General features: G+C 35.9%; 1 protein-coding gene across 1 annotated transcript in view; it reads left to right on the forward strand.

Moving 5' to 3' along the window:
- The window catches only part of KIF11 (kinesin family member 11), a 45926-nt gene extending 28549 nt beyond the window's left edge, over positions 1-17377 (forward strand). The window contains exons 15-22 of the mRNA XM_081157807.1: positions 922-1047; positions 1531-1689; positions 4326-4432; positions 9045-9324; positions 11375-11597; positions 12980-13131; positions 13826-13942; positions 16096-17377. Coding sequence (XP_081013933.1) covers positions 922-1047; positions 1531-1689; positions 4326-4432; positions 9045-9324; positions 11375-11597; positions 12980-13131; positions 13826-13942; positions 16096-16224 — 1293 coding nt within the window. The 3' untranslated portion in view covers positions 16225-17377. The remainder of the gene's footprint in view (positions 1-921; positions 1048-1530; positions 1690-4325; positions 4433-9044; positions 9325-11374; positions 11598-12979; positions 13132-13825; positions 13943-16095) is intronic.
- The last annotated feature ends 1092 nt before the right edge of the window (positions 17378-18469 follow it).

Raw genomic sequence — 18469 nt, forward strand, 5'->3', positions numbered from 1 at the left:
GGATCCAGGCTGTCAGGGTTCGGTTCCCGGTCGGGGCACATGGCCGGGTTGCAGGCTAGGCAGCCGATCAGTGACTCTCTCATCATTGATGTTTCTATCGCTCTCTCTCCCTCTCCTTTCCTTTCTCTGAAATCAATAAAGAGATTTTAAAAAAAAAAGTCTTCCTACCAAGTTATATGCCAAGTTAAAAGCATTGCTTGAGTCAGAGATGACTGCTGTTCCCACAGAATGAGTTGAAATTGGAATGATAGTACTTTCCCAATGAATACCGGTAGTCTTTTCTTAAGTATTTACTAATAATTTCTGTTATAGTTTCTCACTCTTGCCCTAGTGAAAGGAGCTTAGGTCAGAATTTTTTTTTAAAAAAAAATTCTCAATCCACACTACATTTTCAACTTCCCATAGACCTTGACAAGAACAAGAACCTGACAAATTCTTCTGATACAGTAGGATATAAGTCACGAGGTCTTCTAAGTTAAATACCTCCAGCCCAAAGCCTACTTTTGAAGGCTATTTGATTTCAGCCTTGATGACTAGTAACCTAAACTTACTTGAAATTTGTTGTGTTAAAATGTACTTGTAGGCTTTTTAAAATTTCCTTTGTTTGCAATACTGAAATTTTATCAAATGAGTGTCATTTTCCCCTCTTCTGAGTTCTTCTGACTTTTGTTGCATTAGACTGTTAGAAATCTGTTGTATAGTAAGTGATCATTTTCTTGATTACTATAGGCAGGATTCAGTGACTTATGCAGAGTATAAACTCTAGTAACAAATAGGCTCTAAAAAATAGAAAATGGATACTTAAACTTTTAATATGTATGTGTTTAATTAACAAAGTATTTTAGATATTTAACCAGTCAGGTTTATGGAAGTGAAAATACTAATTTTTAAAGATGTGTTTGTTTTTATTTTTAAAACCAGAATGTACTTAAGAGTGACCTTCTGAGTTCACTGGAAACAATTTTATCTCCCACTGTGTTGGCTATACTGAAAATCAATAGTCAACTAAAGCATATTTTCAAGACTTCACTGACAGTGGCTAATAAGGTAACAGATGTTATGTTATCTCCAAATCGAATTGTTGTTTAAGAAAAAAACTATCTGAAGCCACACCTGGAGATTTGTCTACATGCAAAACCCATGAGTTCTGAGAAGGAATATAGAACAGGGAAGAGATAAGATGCTGTCTGCCATTGATGTAGTTAGCAGATCATGGCTAAGAAAAATGAGAGGGAATGATAAAGATAAATGTTTAAGTTTGCAGAGTTACATATACTGTGCTATCATATGATGGATGAGGAAGATAATATACCTACATGTGTGTACATATATGCCTAATTTACATAATATGTCTCTGGAAGTGTTTAAAAATGGTAGCAATCATTTCAGGTGGGAGTGGGACTGGGGTTCTAGACGCTGGAGAGCAAAATGGGACTTTGCGTACTGTTTTTTACCTTTTCTATTTTGTATGTGTTAAAATAAAAACAAACATACTTTTTTTTAATTTAAAAAAAATTTTTTTCTTCAAAGATAGAAGACCAGAGAAAGGAAATGGATGACTTTCTCAGTACAGTGTGTGACAATCTACATGAACTACAAGAAAATACGATTTCTTCCTTGGCTGAATCACAGAAGCTATGTGACAGTTTAACAGAAGACCTAAAGACAATGAAGAAAATCCATTCACAGGTATCTTATTTAGGTGATTTTGGGAGTGTAAAAAGAAAATTTTATGATCTTTAACTTGATAATTCCTGGTATACAATCTGAATGCTATATAACTAATTTAGAAACCTGAAAATACCAAAGCCACCATTGCTTATAACAGTAATTAATGTAAAATAATTGAGAACACTTTTCTTGATCAGTTAATATTTGACGATTTGCTACATGTGGAACCCTATGCTAAAGCACAATAAGACAAACAAGACAGTCCTTTCCTCACACCACAATGAATGGTGATGCTGGAAAAACATACCTTTGGGGGTACAATTAGGAGAAAATGGTTATGGGACTTTGAATGAACATGTGTCTACATTGTAACTTGATAAATTACTTTTTTTATGGTAACATGGATATTCTCATATACTATTTCCTGCTTTCCTCTTACTATTTCTGTCTCATTGATGTAAGACATTTAAATTGTAGTAAATTAATGCAGTTCTTAATTTTTAATAATTGATTATAAATGTAATTCATGACTTATCTTCCTCCATGTAAACTATTCCTTAGTATATGAGCCTTTAAACCAAAACCAAACCTTCAAATCAAGAAAGTCATAATCTAGCCCTAGCCTGTTTGGATCAGTGGTTAGAGCGTTGGCCCGCTGACTGAAGGGTCTCAGGTTCAGTTCCAACCAAGAGCACATACCTTGGTTGCAGGCTCTATCCCCTGCCCTGGTTGGGGTTCATGGGGGAGGCAACCAGTCAATGTATTTCTCTCACATTGATGTTTCTCTCTCTCCCTTCCACTCTCTCTGAAAAGCAATAGAAAAAATATCCTTGAGTGAGGATTTAAAAAAAAATCATAATCTATAAATATTGCACTTACGGAAAAAAATTCCTGGTATTCTTAAGGCTTTAGTAATGAATGTCTAAAGTTTTATTAAGTGAGGCTATTACTACAGGACAGAACTCTTTGGTCAATAAGACTGTTGACATAATTTAGTGGTAGTAAAGATTCTTTTTCGGTGGGGGGAAGTGAGGAGGGGGAATTCATATCCATGTCACCAAAAATGAGAAGAACAACATATTCAAGATTTTTAGGTAAGAAATAAAGCAACTTTAAAATAAGATTATTCATTTTCCTAATTGATACTAATGAAACTTATCAGAGAAAGGATAAATATCAGAAATGAGTAAAAATCATAGTTAACATTTATTGAGCAACTTATGTGTTTAATTTCTCCCACCGGTATAGATATAGACTTTATTCCTAGCCCAGTTTTCTAATGAGGAAACAAAAGAGGCCTCGCAAGCATCTAACTGTATTGAGATCATCTTACAGTGATGGTGGTGATTATATTGCCTGAAAGGCATTTATTTTTGAGTGGTTTTTTGTTATATTTCTTTAACATATTCCTGCAATATGAAACTGCAGCAGTTTCTTATACCTCCATATAGGATATTTATCTTAAATCTGCCTAGAACTTTTTAGGTATATATTCTTTTTTTTTTTAAATATATCTTTACTGATTTCAGAGAGAGGAAAGGAGGGGGGCAGAGAGATAGAAACATCAATGATGAGAGTCATTGATCGGCTGCTTCCTGCACACCCCTGACTGGGGATCGAGCCCACAACCCGGGTACGTGCCCTGTCCGGGAATCAAACTGTGATCTCCTGGATCCTAGGTCGATGCTCAACCACTGAGCCACGCCCGGCCGGGCTTTAGGTATATATTCTAAGGTAGATCAGCTTTTTATAAAATAGCTGTTTTGAGATGTTTAAAATAGGTAGTCAAATATTTAAAGACAAACAAAATACCTATGACTTGAAAAGTATTTTAGCATGGATGGTTTGATTTCCCTGGCTTTAAGAAAGCAAGTTTAGTAAGTGAGCACTAACAAAACAATTATGTAAAACTCTGAACACCTGTTTACATGCAGGTTGATCTGATAATACCTGCATTTCCCTCTACTCTGAGACTAGTAAAAGTACTGACAGACTGTATTCATAATCAAAGTGATAGATATGTTTTACCAGCTGATGTGTTATTCAAAGATGGACTGTGCAAATAAGAATGCTGGGTGCCTTTTCAAGTCTTCCCTTGGTCTTAACTGTAGCTTCTTCATTTTGCAATATAAGTCCCATACATATATATTGTATACCTATAAGAGCTTGTTTTTAAAGATGCCAAGTATGCAAAGGCAATACTCTATATTGACATTTTATTTATATCATCCAACTAGGTTCTGTAAAATGTTTCAGCTCTAGTAATTGATGATAATTTTGGACTGCTTTACCCATGAGATTATCAGCATTACTTTTTCCTTCTAGTAATGTTATTAGTTAAGAAGCAACTGTTTGTATCTGTCAAAGTGGTTCTCAAACATAATGGGACATTTTGGTATATTTGGTTAGTTAAGAGGTACATTGAAAGTATTTGTTAAAATACAAAGTTGCTAATTATTTACTTTACAAAAAAATCTGATATTATCCTTTTACTATCAACCTATTTCTTCCCTCTCTGGGAGAGAGGCAGAGTTAAAGATCTCTTGTAAGGAATTTATGTAAATCTCACCGATGGGAAAATACTTCATGTCAGTGTAGGAAAAAGCTTTGTGTCATAATTTCAATCTTTTCCCCTCCCCACACCTTTCTTTCAGGAACTTTTCCAGCTAGTCAATCTTTGGGGAGAGAGATTCTGTGCTTTGGAGCAGAAGTGTGAAAACATCCAGAAACCACTTCATAATGTCCAGAAAAATACTGAGCAGTAAGCTGTTTTAAAACTATATTTACCTTTTCTCTGCCTGAAATTATTTCAGTATAAAAAGCTTCAAATGGTATGAAAACAACACAGTTTCTCTCTTAACATTTTACTCTTTGTTTTATTCTCATTGTTCTCATTTCTCCCCTCTACTATATATGTGTGTGTATATATATGTAATATATATGTATATTTTTTTCTGAACTAGCTGAGAATAAGTTATAGATGTATTTGCACACTTTCCCTTAAATACTTCAATATGTATTTCCTAAAAATAAAGATACTTTCTTATATAACCATAGTATAATTATTTTAGATCAGAAAATTAATATTGATAGCTATTATTACCTAATATAAACACCTAATTCAAAGTTTGTGAGTTGTCTCACTGATGTTCCTTATAGGAAAAGGATCTCCTCTTGGTGTCCAGGATTTAACCGCGGATCATGCATTGCATTTGTCGTATCACTGAGTCTCCTTTAATCTGGAGCAGTTCCTTAGTCTTTCTTTTATGACCTTCCTTTTTTCAAGACTATACAATATTTATGTCCCTCAGTAGGAGTTGGCCTTCATGTTTAGTTGCAGTTATCAAGAATACCACAAAAGTGATATGCTCTCAGTGCATCTCAGATACCAAGATTTACATGATACCTGTTTGTCTCATAATTGGTGATGTTTTATTTCACTTTGCTAACTTGGCTTCCATGTTGTCCTCTAGATTTCTCCACTGTAAAGCTACTCTTTTTCTTTGCAATTAATAATGAACTTAAGGGGCGATTCTTTGAAACTATATACGTATCTCTTTCCTCTTAACATCTATTGATACATATGTCTGAAACTCTAACGATAGTAATTGTCAAATGATCTTTTTCTGATTCTCTCATTTCTTCTGTCAGTTGGCATTCTGCTGAGAGGAAGAGTTTTCCTCTTCCCCTCCCACTTGTTCTTATTCATTTCTTTATATTAGCATGTACTCATAGAGTCTTTTTCCTCTGGGTTATTTATTGTGTTGCTCAAATTATCCCTGTTTTGACTAGTGGCCTCTTAAAGTTGACTCCTGTGACCTTTTAATATGACCTGTCATTTTTTAGCATTTTCTCACATTCTGGTATAGGAAGATGTTGAAAACTAAAACCATTGCTAAACAAAATGAGCTAAGTAAATGAAAAACCCTCCCATGTGCAAGTATTAGAAGATTTAATATGGATAAGATGCTATACTCCCTGAAGCAGTATGAAGATTCAATTCAACCCCATAAAAATTCCAAAGGCCTTTTTGCAGAAATGGAAAAGCCCATCCTCTAAATTCATATGGAAGTACAGGGGAAGGACTTATCTTCCCAATTTGAAAACTTACTACAAAGCTGCCATAACAACAAACTTCTGGCAAAAAGATTAAAAAAAAGACCAATGGAATAGAATTGAAATCTAGATATAAACCACAACACCTATGGCCAATGTATTTTCAACAAGAATGCCTAGACTATTTAATCCAGAAGGAGAGTCTCTTCAACTAATGGTGCTGGAACCACTGGATAACCACATGGAAATGGGTGAAGTTGGACATCCTGCTTTACTCCGTATGCAAAATATTACTCAAAATAGATGAGAAACTTAAATATGAAAGCTAAACCTATAAAACTCTTAGAAGAAAATGTGGAGTAAATTTTCACAAATTCAGGCTTGGCAATAGATTCTTAGATATGGCACCAAAGAAATAAATATAGATATAAATCAGGCTTTATCAAAATGAAGACATTTGTGCACCAAAGGACATACATAATCAAGCATGTGAAATGACAGCCTACAGAATGGGAGAAAATATTTGCCTTTCATATATATATATAAAGGTTTAATGCCCAAAATATAAAAAATATGGAATGCTTCACAAATTTGCATGTCATCCTTGCACAGGAGCTATACTAATTGGAACTCTTTATCATTCCAGTTACAGTATATGTGCTGCTGAAGTGAGCACCCATGTAAGATTTAAATCCATGCTTCATTTTAAATTTTTGTTTAAGGCATGAGGTTTGTCAAGTTTCAGTGTTTGCCTATGGGTATTCTAAACTCATATGAGAAGAATTTTCTATTATTCTTAACCTATTTTTGTCCATTAAATTGTTTCTACTTGAATTTGCAAACTTCCTTATTTTTTAGAAAACTTCCTTTAGTCTTTGAGGGTAGGTCTGCTGGCCACAAATTCTGTTTCCTTTGTCTGAGACTGCCTTGATTTTCCCATTCATCCTGGAAGTTACTTTTACTGGATATAGAATTTAGGGTTCACAGTTCTTTTCTTTCAGCATCTGGAATATGTTCTAACTCCTTTTGGCTCCATGAGAAATCTTCTGTCATTTAAATAATTGTTCCCCTGTAGGCAGTTTCTCTGTAGCTGCTTTTAAGATTTTTTTTTGTCTTTAGTTGCTGTTTTTAATCCTCACCCAAGGATATTTTTTCCAGTGCTTTCCAGAGAGAGAGAGAGGGAGAGAGAGCGAGAGCGAGCGGGAAATGTCGATGTGAGAGAGACACATTGACTGGTTGCCTCCCGCATAGGGATCCAAGCCCGCAACTGGGGTATGTGCCCTTGGCTGGAACTGAACCTGGGACTCTTCAGTCCGCTGGCCGACCAACACTCTAACCACTAAGCAAACCAGCTAGGGCAGTTGTTGTATTTGTTTTTTAAAATATATCTTTATTGATTTCAGAAAGAGGAAGGGAGAGGGAAAGAGAGAGATAGAAACATCAATGATGAGAGAGTCACTGATCGGCTGCCTCCTGCACGCCCCCTACTGGGGATTGAGCCTGAAACCTGGCCATGTGTCGTGACCGGGAACCGAATCGTGATCTCCTGGATCCTAGGTCGATGCTCAGCCGCTGAGCCACGCCTGGCTGGGCCAGTTGTGTTTTCAATCCTCACCTGAGGTTATGTTTTTCATTGGTAACCACCATACTGTTGTCTGTGTCAATGAGGTTGTTTGTTGATTTGTTGCTTTCTGGAAGTTTTTAAATTGCATATATGCCTCATGTTATATTTCTGTTTAACAGTGCTGCTCTAGGATTCTGGCTATCACCTATCTTACTACCTAACTCTATTGTCTCTGTTCCAGTCGTGTTTGTTGGTGCTGTTAATTGTATCATGTTCTGATTTGAACTCTTCTTTCTAGAATCTGAATCTAGAAAGTGTTTCTCTCTGTTTTCCTTGTGTTTAGACTTAAGGATTTCTGCTTCTTCCATAGCTTTGAAGGGAATACTAGGAGTAAGATTGAAATGGGAACATAAGGGAACAGTAGTATCCTTTCTTTAAGGCCTAGGCGAGTTATTTTTCTGATCTTCCTGGCATTGTCTACATGTAAAGGAATTAACCAGGAGTAGGGCCCAGAAGTCTAGGTGAGGTTTCTGTACATTGAAGTCCGAGACACACTGCCTCTGGTGTTTGTCAGTTTGCAGTCACTTTCAAATGCGTTCCGCCCTCCTTGTGATTCCTTGAGGAAACAGACTTGTGTTGATAGTCTCCAAGTTTACCACTTAGATTTTTTTCAATCATTTTCACTTAATCTGTGGTTGAACTTTGGTTTTTAGCACATTTGCTTACTCACTTGGTTTAGTCACATGGTGAACCATCTAGTGGTAATAAAGGGTAACTTTCATTACTCAAGGTTTAATTCCGTGGTGCTGTATGATGACTTTGAGTGCTGTTATAGGGAACCTTACGAGAACAGGAAGCCACCAGTGAATTTTAAGTGTATATTTTAACTGACACTAGTGTTCTGTCAGGGTTATGTTTCTCTGTGCTGTGTGTGCTTTGTGTATAGTTTTTCACACCAATATAGTTTCTTTTAATTATTAGAAAGCTTTATAGTTGACTTTTGTTTTATAAGAATTTTTTTTTTTAATGCTCACTCGAGGCTATTTTTCCCATTGCTTTTCAGAGAGAGTGGAAGGGAGGAAGGTGGGAAGGGAAAGAGGGAGGAGAGAGAGGAGAGAGAAACGTCAATCAGAGAGAGACACATCGATTGGTTGCCTCCAGCATGTGCCCTGACCAGGGCCAGGAATCGAGCCTGCAACCGAGGTACGTTCCTTTGGCTGGAATTGAACCTGGGACCCTCCAGTCTGCGGGCTGACGCTCTAACCACTGAACAAACCAGCCAGGGCAAGATTTCTAATTTTTATGATTTATGTCATAAGCAAAGCAAAACTGCTTAAGAACAGAATGACTGACTGTGGACAGTTTAGGGACTAGACCAGAGGCTGAAGATGCCCTTAAATAACATAATCTAGTAGGAGGAATAAAACATGTAGACAGATTTTAATAATTGTGTAGTTAATATTCTAAGACGTACAAGTAAAGCATCATATCTGGAGGCGGGCTGAGAAAGGCTTTATGAGAAAAGACATTTTCAAAGGTCATCTAATGGCAGATGTGATGCCTGTCTGCTGTGAAGAGACACTGGCCAAAGCATCCCTTCTCCCAGTGTGGAAGACTAATTGAGAACATGGCCTCTGTAGCCAGACTGCCTGGGTTTAAATATGCCACTTTTGAGCTGCGTGATCTTGGGCAAGTTATGCATCTTTTGAGTCTTAGTTTTCCATTTTAACAGTGTTGTTCTCTTTTCCTATAGGAAATCTAAGGATATAATCAGCAAAACGACTTCTCACAGTACACAATTTTGTGCTGATTCTGATGGCTTATCACAGGAACTCAGACATTTTAACCAAGAAGGCACACAATTGGTTGAAGAGTGTGCAAAACACTGTGATAAACTCAACAGCAACCTTGAAATAACATCTCAGGAGATTGAACAGAGATGTGAGGCTCTAAACACAAGCGCATTTTGTTTTTCTGAACAGTGGGTATCTTGCTTAAATAAAAGGGAAGAGGAAATTCAGAACTTATTGGAGGTAATAACTTTGTAACTGGAACTTACTTTGGAGATAATAGTGATAATCAATTAAATATTCTTGGCTAAGATGGTTTCAAACAAATGACACTTTAAAATGTAATGAATGACTTAGATTTTTAAGTATATAATAGTTGGTATACTTATACATGGTCGTTTCATGTATATGTCTCCTAGATCTCAAAATTATTTAATGTTTGTCTGATCTGTATCCTTGGCTTTTTACTTGTTAGTTCTTTCAGTTAAGGGTACTCTGTCTTTTGATATATAATACTTTCCACTTTTATATGCTTTTTACTTTTCTTGAGTACATTCAAATCTGTTATTGCTTTAAGTATTTAGGATGCTGTTCTGGTTGCTCAAAGAATACTTGATAGGTTTGTAGATTTGTTTGAACTTAATGCTTGGGTTAAGGGAACTTAACCCTTTGTTGACTTGGGTTTTCTTTCTGTGCAATAACAGAATTTCACTAATATTTTTAGGAATTAGGTAAAAAAATTTAAGTATTTTAAGCTACATAAATCATTTTTAAAAGGAACCAGGGCTAATGGAGAAATAGCTGATTTTAGGTTTGAAGCATGAAATATACTAGATGAGCCTAGAGATCTTGTCATACCAAACAATAAGGAAGCTATTAAAAATTAGTGGGGTTGTGTCAAAAAGGCTTAGAAGCTAACCTCATGAAACTCCCGTTTAAAGATGGTGTAATTTGAGCATAAAAAGAGTAATTGCTATAATAGATTAAAATACATCAAATATATTAAAACTCGTGAATTCATAAAAATTTCATAGGTCTCCTTTGGGTCATGCTAGGGAAACAATGCATTATTTTGAAAACTGGTATATAAAGGGAAACAACTGAGCATCCATCTGTCTTTCTCGAAAGAATTCTATTTTGGCTTAGCAGAGTAATGGATGAAGAAAAATATTTGGGTGCCCACACCTAAACCCACTAATTAATCTTTTTTTTTTTAAATATATCTTTATTGATTTCAGGGAAAGGAAGGGAGAGGGAGAGAGAGTTGAAACATCAGTGATGAGAGAGTCGTCATTGATTGGCTGCCTCCTGCACGTCCCCTACTGGGGATTGAACCCGTAACCCGGGCATGTGCCCTGACCAGGAATCCCAACTGCAATCTCCTGGATCCTAGGTCAATGCTCAACCACTGAGCCAGGCCTGACTGTGCCCCACTGAGAATGTTCATAACATAAGAGATACAACCAGGTATTATTTGCTTTCAGTACCACCTATGAAATATTCTTGCCAAAAATTAAACCTAATTTTGATCAAGCCTTTGGATCTAACTAGTTTGTAGAAAATACAAAGGACACACAACCATGAAAATATTGCATTAGAGATGCAGTTGACCAAATCCAGAATTTGAGATTTCAACAGAGCAAAGAACTGGTTTCTTCAACAAATGTTTTTAAAGGAGAAAAGTATGAGGAAAGATAAACCTGTATCAAAATATTATTTAGGCTAGAGGGCCTTAACTCCTAGTTTGCTTGGGATAGACCTTGTTTTGCACTATGGAAATTATTAAGAATGGCCCTTTTCATTCTGAAAAATATTCCAGTTTGGATGATAAATGATATAGGACCTACTTAAGACATATCAACCAAATCTAATGATAAATTCTGATTCAAACAAACAAGTTATGAAAAACACTTGAGACAATTGGTGAAATTTGAACCACTGATTAGACATTTGATATAAAGAAAATCGGTTAAATTTCTTGATGTGAGAATGGTCTTAAAAAGCTCTTACCTCTTAGAGATGTATGCCAAAGTAAATGGATGAAATGATGCAGGATTTGCTTCGAAATAACCCCGGGGAGAGAGGAGTAAATGGCCTGTCTTGTTTGGTCTGTACCCCATTTGTCAATAAGTGTTGAGGCTGCGTAGTGAATGCAGGGGTGTTAATTCTCTCTACTTTAGCATTTGTTTTTAAAACTTTTTATAGAAATTTCAAGGTAAGGGGAAATGACATGTAGAATAAAGCACTGACAACTTTGATTTTAATAATAAAAACTCATTTGCATCCTTTACAGGTTGTAAACCAAGGTTGTGAAGCTTCAAGTTCAGAGATTACTGAAAAATTAAGTGGACATAAAGAAGCTAATGAGAACCAGCATAACGTTTTTCTTGACCAGATAAATATTGATGAAGAACACTTAATGGCACAAAGTGTACAACTTAATGAAACCATAAACATTGGTTTGACTAAACTTAATTGCTTTCTACAACAGGATCTGAAACTGGATATCCCAACAGGTACTTTAAGAGGGAAAAAGAATTGCTAAAATTTTTGAAGTTGAATTCAACCTTATGCAGCGCCAGATGTTCAGAAAAACTAGGTTCTGCCATTGCCGGATAGGAATTTAATCAACCCAAATGTGGAAAAATTGGAACCCTAAAATAGCTTTAATTGGCATTAGATATAATGATATAGGTGACATATACTTTTAAAAATTTGGGCAACACAGTTCAGCAGCATTTTACAAACATTCAGGGAATTGGCTTTTGTCTTAAGAGAGGACATTTTAAAAATAAAGAAAATCAACCATCCAGCACTAATTTAATTACATTCCTCTATTTTTTGTTCATATAAAAATTAGAGGAATGTAATTAAATAAATCTACTTTAATGTAAAGCTTAACCACGTTATGCATTTTCTTTTTATATTTCATTATTTTTTAAAAATTGATTTTAGAGAGAGAGGAAGAGAGAGAAACATTGATTTGTTGTTCCACTTACTTATGCATCCATTGGTTGATTCTTGTATGTGCCCCGACCAAGGACTGAACCCGCAATTTGGCACATGAGACAATGCTCTAACCAACTGAACTATTTGGCCAGTGCTGCATTTTCTTATTTGTACCCTTCATTTTGTCATGGGCTGTTAAGTTGGCATTTATGAATCACCATTTTGGGCTGTCAGAGGTTGTAAATAGCAGTGTAGGCTGTAATGATTCAGGGAAGCCATCATGGAAGAAGGTATAACGAGCTGTTTAGCACAGGATGAGTCATTGAGTTACTCATTGGATTGTGGGAATGGTCGCACACCCTGGGAGTTTACTAAAAGTCATTCAGTAAAGTTTACGGTATATAAATTATACTTAAAAGCTTTTTGGAAAAGCAATTATAAAAGGATATGATGCTAAATATTATTTGTTTTCCCCCCAAGAGTCCTGTAATATTTTTGTCAATAAAATTAGGAATATAAGTGTTAGGCAAAAAGGTAAATGCCCATGTAAATTATAAGAGCATGAATTTATTATAAAGAAATGAACTGGTTAATATTTAGCTCCCACCAAATTTACAGTGATGTGTGATTATCCCTATCAAAGTGATCATGTTGGGAAAACTGCTTACTCCAAAAATGCTGCCATTTCTCAGAACATTCTGACTCCTTTTAGAGCCTATAACACATCTTTTGCATAGCCTCAGAGATGTAAGAACTTCATGTTTTGGGGTAGGTTGAGTCTTGAGAACAAAATGTGTTTGTTTAAGATAAGTTGTCAACTTAGGACATATTAGTTGTAAACAAAATCTGCTTGATGGGTGACAAGACTAGTATAAGTTCTAGCATTTAAACAAAATCTTATTCATATCCTACACTTCAATTTTTCCCACTTAAATGTTGTCTACTAAAGGTACAACACCACCGAGGAAAACTTATTTATACCCATCAACACTGGTGAGATCTGAACCACGTGAACAGCTCTTTGATCAGTTGAAAAGTAAACAGCCTGAGCTGTTAATGATGTTAAGCTGTTCAGAAAACAACAAAGAAGACACCAGTCAGGTAAAATTTAAAGAATTATAATTTTAGAACTCCCATAAACTCTTGATGTCATCCACTTCATGTGAAGAATTTTATTCTTTGCCTTTCAATCCTACCCTGTTTCTCATTCATAATACTTGTCTGACCATTAAGCATGTTTCTTTTAATCTGGCCATTTTTTTAATTATTAGAATAATGGATAATAATAATATCTACTATTTATGTTGTGTTTATGTGCCAGGCACTGTTCTAAGCACTTTACATATATATTCACTCAGTTAATTCTCTCAGTAACCCTGTGAAGTGGGTGCTGGTACTATCCCCATTTTATAAGTGAGGAAACTAAGAATTATATTGTCCCAAGTCAGAAGGACGGAGTTGGAATTAGAACCTAGACAAGCTCCACAGTCTGTGCTCTGAAATATAGTAATTATAGAGTAGTCTGGAAATCAGAAAGTAACAAAGAAGAAAATAAAAAAGAAACTATAATCCCATTACTCTGAGTGCCACTTTAAACATTTTATTTTAGGTGCTTTTCTATATGAAAACATATTAGGGATTATTTTCATTATTTTGTAGACATTCTACTAATTTTGTTGAGGTTTAACTTTTATACGATGGATATTGTGTTATTTTTGAAGAAGAAAACTGCCTTTACTTTTGGGAAGATTTTTAAGTCCTTGAACTTAATCACCCATCCGGCTTCTTATTTTAGGACTCCGATGAAGAAAAGGCAGTTCTGGAGCACACTAGTGAAGAACCTCTAAGCCAGGAGCCACCTGCAGATGCTAGTGTGGATTGTTCATCAAGTAGTGGGGTTCCATTTTTCCAGGTACCTGATTATATCCTATCAGATAACCCTTCCACATTTGGTGTAAGTCAGTCATTTGCCATTCAACATAAAGGCATTATTGTTGGTAGGTCGAACAGCAAAACATTTCTAGCCATTCCTTTGGAATGGCTTGTTAATGTCTGTGATTTAAATTATTTACACAAATTAGATCATTGTACCAGGTGTTTTCTGTAGGATAAATAAAGACAACATTTGACTGAATACCCTTCTTCAGTTGGTAATCTTCAACTCTCTCTTTTCTGCTCCCTGCATGCTCAGAATGGATACTGAGAGCAGCCATTTCTGCTCCCTCCACCTTTGACATGGAAGTCCTGGAGTCGTCTCTGCCCATAGTCAGACTTTGAGGGCTATGAGGTTTAAAAGATTGAGAGACCAAAAGCCTCGGGTTATACTGGTTTCTGCCTGAGGCTTTGCTCTTGTTAATGATTCCCCCATGTTTCCTGAACTCACAGGCCTCAATCTTGTATAGTTAAATCCTGTGACATCTCCTACCCCCTTTTAAACACTTTTGGGATTGTGGCACTATAAACTGCCTAGCACCTTTCCCTCTGTTTTGAAGACATGAGCCTAGACAGTCTGTGAAGTAAGGATTTCCATACATAGGACATTGATGTCTCCATTTTATAGTCGAAGTGCTGCTGCTGACGTGTGTGCTTATTACACCTGTCTCCAACAGACTTGCAGGTCTTTCCACCAAGGTCTAAAGAGTCTATCCCTAATTTGTTAAAACTTCTAGCTCACATATTAAATTTCTCTCTGTCTGCGTCAAGGCAGTTTCACCCCCAGATTCTTCCTTTTGCTTTATTCTTGACTAGTAGAGAACTCTATGTGCATTTCCCTCCAGTTTTAAACCCTCTCTTGTATCTTTCAAAGTTAAGAAAAGGGGGAAAGTTAAAATAAGTTAATTACTGTTTGGAAATCCCTTCATTTTTACTATTTAAGGCATTTTGAAGGCCAGGCTTAATGGTTCAGCTATGGCAAGGATGTCCCTACCGTACTAGGAAAGATTTGGGATTGGATTTTAGACCTTCCAGCTAAAGTCTGGAAGTTATTTTTCCCCTGGTAGCAGTCTTAAGGGGAGAGAATACTTTTTTGCGCTTAAAACTCTTTAAAATAGATTTATGATTTATCTCAGCATTGATGACTGGGTCTACAATGATTATCAACCATCTCTTAAAGCAAGTATGAGGATTCCAATGAAATAATACACTTCCAAATGAAAAATATGAAATAAGTTTACATAAGAGATAAAATTAAGTTTTTATTTATTTTTTAAAATTAATTTATTTTTAATTTTAATTAATTAATTTTATTTAAAATATATATCTTTATTGATTTCAGAGAGAGGAAGGGAGAGGGAGAGAGAGAAAGAGAAACATCAGTGATGAGAGAGTCATTGCTTGGCTGCCTCCTGCCTGCCCCTGGCTGGAGATGGAGCCTGCAACCCCCGGTATGTGCTCTGACTGAGAATCGAACCGTGATCTCTTGGATCCTAGGTCGATGCTCAACCACTGAGCCACTCCCAGCCAAGCAAAATTAAGTTTTTAAAAAGTGTCGTGAGGTAGCACATGTATCAGATTCTCTACTTAAATAGTATTCCCCTTTTTTAGCAAACCTTTGTTTCCCTACAGGATTTCTTCACAGCAGCACTGTTAACATTTTGAGCTGGATAGTTCTTTGTTGTGGTGGCTGGTCCTGTATGCTATGTATTATATAATGTTTAGCAGTATCCCTGGCTTCTACCTACTTGGAGCCAGCAGCACTCCCTAATTTTAACAACCAAAAATGTCTTCAGGCATTATGAAATGTCCCCTAGGGTGGGGGGAGGAGGGGCAACATTGCTCCCAGTTGAGAATCACTGTTCTACAGTAAAATCTGTGAGTATGCCTTGGAATATCATACAGAAAATTAATATTTCTTTCACTCCACTCCTTCCATTGGTGGTGAAATGAAGCAGGCATTCATTTCTACTCGCCAGACAGATTGTTGGTTCAAATTTGTGCTGAGTATTTTTGGAAGTTCTCCACACTTAATTTATTTCCTGTAATTCAGAGAACTTTGAAAATAGAGTATAGCTAATATGTATCAAATTTTACTTTATATTGACTTAATTTTTCCCCTTAAATCCACAGCGTAAAAAATCACATGGAAAAGACAAAGAAAACAGAGGCATTAATTCAGTGGAGAGGTCTAAAGTAGAAGAAACTACTGAACAGTCTGTTACAAAGAGATTACCTCTACGAGCCCAGATTAATCTTTAGTTAACTTGAGGGTTTTAAATTTTATTTTTAAGAAAAATGAAAAATAAAACCCATAACCCCAGAACTTGAACCTTGTGTATGGATTAAAAATATCAAGGCAATACTGTAAATTTAGTTGAATTTAATATGTCTTCCCATTTTTTTCTCTCATCCCTCTGTAGTTCACTGTGTATTAAGTTGGGTTTCATTTGGGATTTGCATTGAGTAAACATTTCTAGCTTTGGATATAAAATTGTCCTGTTATAACAAATGAAAAATATTTTTCTTGTTCTATTACTAAATAGCAAATATATAGAAGCTGTATTATTGTTCTAGGCTTGAACTTACATATAGGTAACTATCACCAATGTTTGATCTTGGAAAGGGCCATCTCCTTTCTTTTTTTGCTATGATTGAATTATGTCTTATATTTGCTTGCCTCCTTCTCTAGACTTTTCCATTCTGCCTTCTTAGCTCACTTCCTCCCTTTTTATTTGTCAATAAACCATTTGTAGAGCTCCACATTGGTATCTATTATTATTATGAGACAGCCAGAATGTTACCTTGCTATTTTCAACACTTTTTTATGGTTATCTCTAAAATCAGTCAACAATAAACATAGTCCTAGAAGGTCCTTTCAATATTTTTAATTTGTTCCCCCCCAGACATGAAAGCATTTAATTTCTTTATGAGGCCTAACACATGAGCCTCCACAGAGTTTATAAAAACCCAGCTTCTTTAGAATATAGATTGCTATCATGAGAGAACTACCTAGATTTCTGATTAATGGCTGTTACCCCGTTGTAATGCCTGTGTCATATGCAGAAAGTCACGGTGGTTTAAGGGCTTTTTGAAGCTATTAATAATGACTATAATTTGTATTCTTTTGTTTACCTGATAAAACTCTTGTTCTTTGTATATAATAAAATATGTATATGTGTATTTTTTTCTATTGAAATATTAATCTTTAGCAGAGCTCTGATAATTTTGATCTGGCATCCAAATTTCTGGAAGTTGAGATATTTCAACATGAAGAACCAAAACACTTAGAAGAAATTAATTGGCCCCTCCTTATCCACGGTTTTGCTTTTGTGGTTTCAGTTATCCATAGTTAACCATGGTCCAAAAATATTAAATGGAAAATTTAAGAAATAAACAACTCATAAGTTTTAAATTGCGCGCCTTTCTGAGTAGCATGGTGAAATCTTGCGCCGCTCTACTTCATCCCACTTGGGGTGTGCATCGTCTTTGTCCAGCATATCCAGTAGTGGTCTCCGTTACCAGATGGTTGCAGTATAGCTGTGCTTGTGTTCAAGTAACCTTTATTTTATTTAATGTCCCCAAGATGTAAGAGTACTGGTGCTGGCAATTTGGATATGCTAAAGAGAAAAGTGCATCCTTTAAGTGAAAAGATGAAAGTTCTCAACATAATAAGAAAAAAAATACTCTGAGGTTGCTAAGATCTATGGTAAGAACAAATTTTCTATCTGTGAAATTGTGAAGAAGGAATAAGGTATTGTGCCAGTTTTGCTGTCGTACCTCAAACTGCAAAAAAGTCATGGCCACAGTGTTTGATACATGCTAGTTAAGATGGAAAAGGCATGAAATTTGTGGGTGGAAGACATGAACAGTAAATGTGCCAGAAACATGGAGCCTATACGAACTCTTGAAGGGATCTCAAATGAGTAGCACCAGGCTATTACTGGAGAGGCTGTGTCTGCTGCTGCCGAGGCTCTGCCACGTTTCCAGCACAGTGGATTAGGCTTGGTTTCAGGCATCCACTGGGGGGAGAGGTGGTGTGTTTCCCCTGCAGGTAAGGGGGGAACTACTGTATGCACAAAGAATAAGTTTTGTGCCCATGTTAAGTAAGTATAAATTTAGAGAGGTGTGACTTTGATAGCTATAAAATCAAACCTATTGGAGAATTAGAAAATGTGCCACTTCAAGGAATAAATTTACCTTGCAGAAGTTTTATCTTTATAAAAATGTTATTTCTTTATTAAATCAGATGTCAACATAAGCTATGCATAATATCTAATAAAATAAACTGTCCTCAGTAAATCCGTAACTAATAAATTTGGTTTCTACATTAACTTGCTTGCCCCATTATTTCTCACTTGGCAATGGGTATAGTATTTTCAGTTAAGCAAGTTGTATCAAAATTTCTAAAATAAACTTATATACAGGAACCACCAGGGAAGAAGGGCCTTGGTAAAATCCCAGGCTTTCAGTTCCGCAGAGGGCTACACCTTGGTGTAAGAGGAAT

This window comes from Miniopterus schreibersii (genome assembly GCF_964146895.1).
Source record: "Miniopterus schreibersii genome assembly, chromosome: 14".
Classification (NCBI taxonomy): Eukaryota; Metazoa; Chordata; class Mammalia; order Chiroptera; family Miniopteridae; genus Miniopterus; species Miniopterus schreibersii.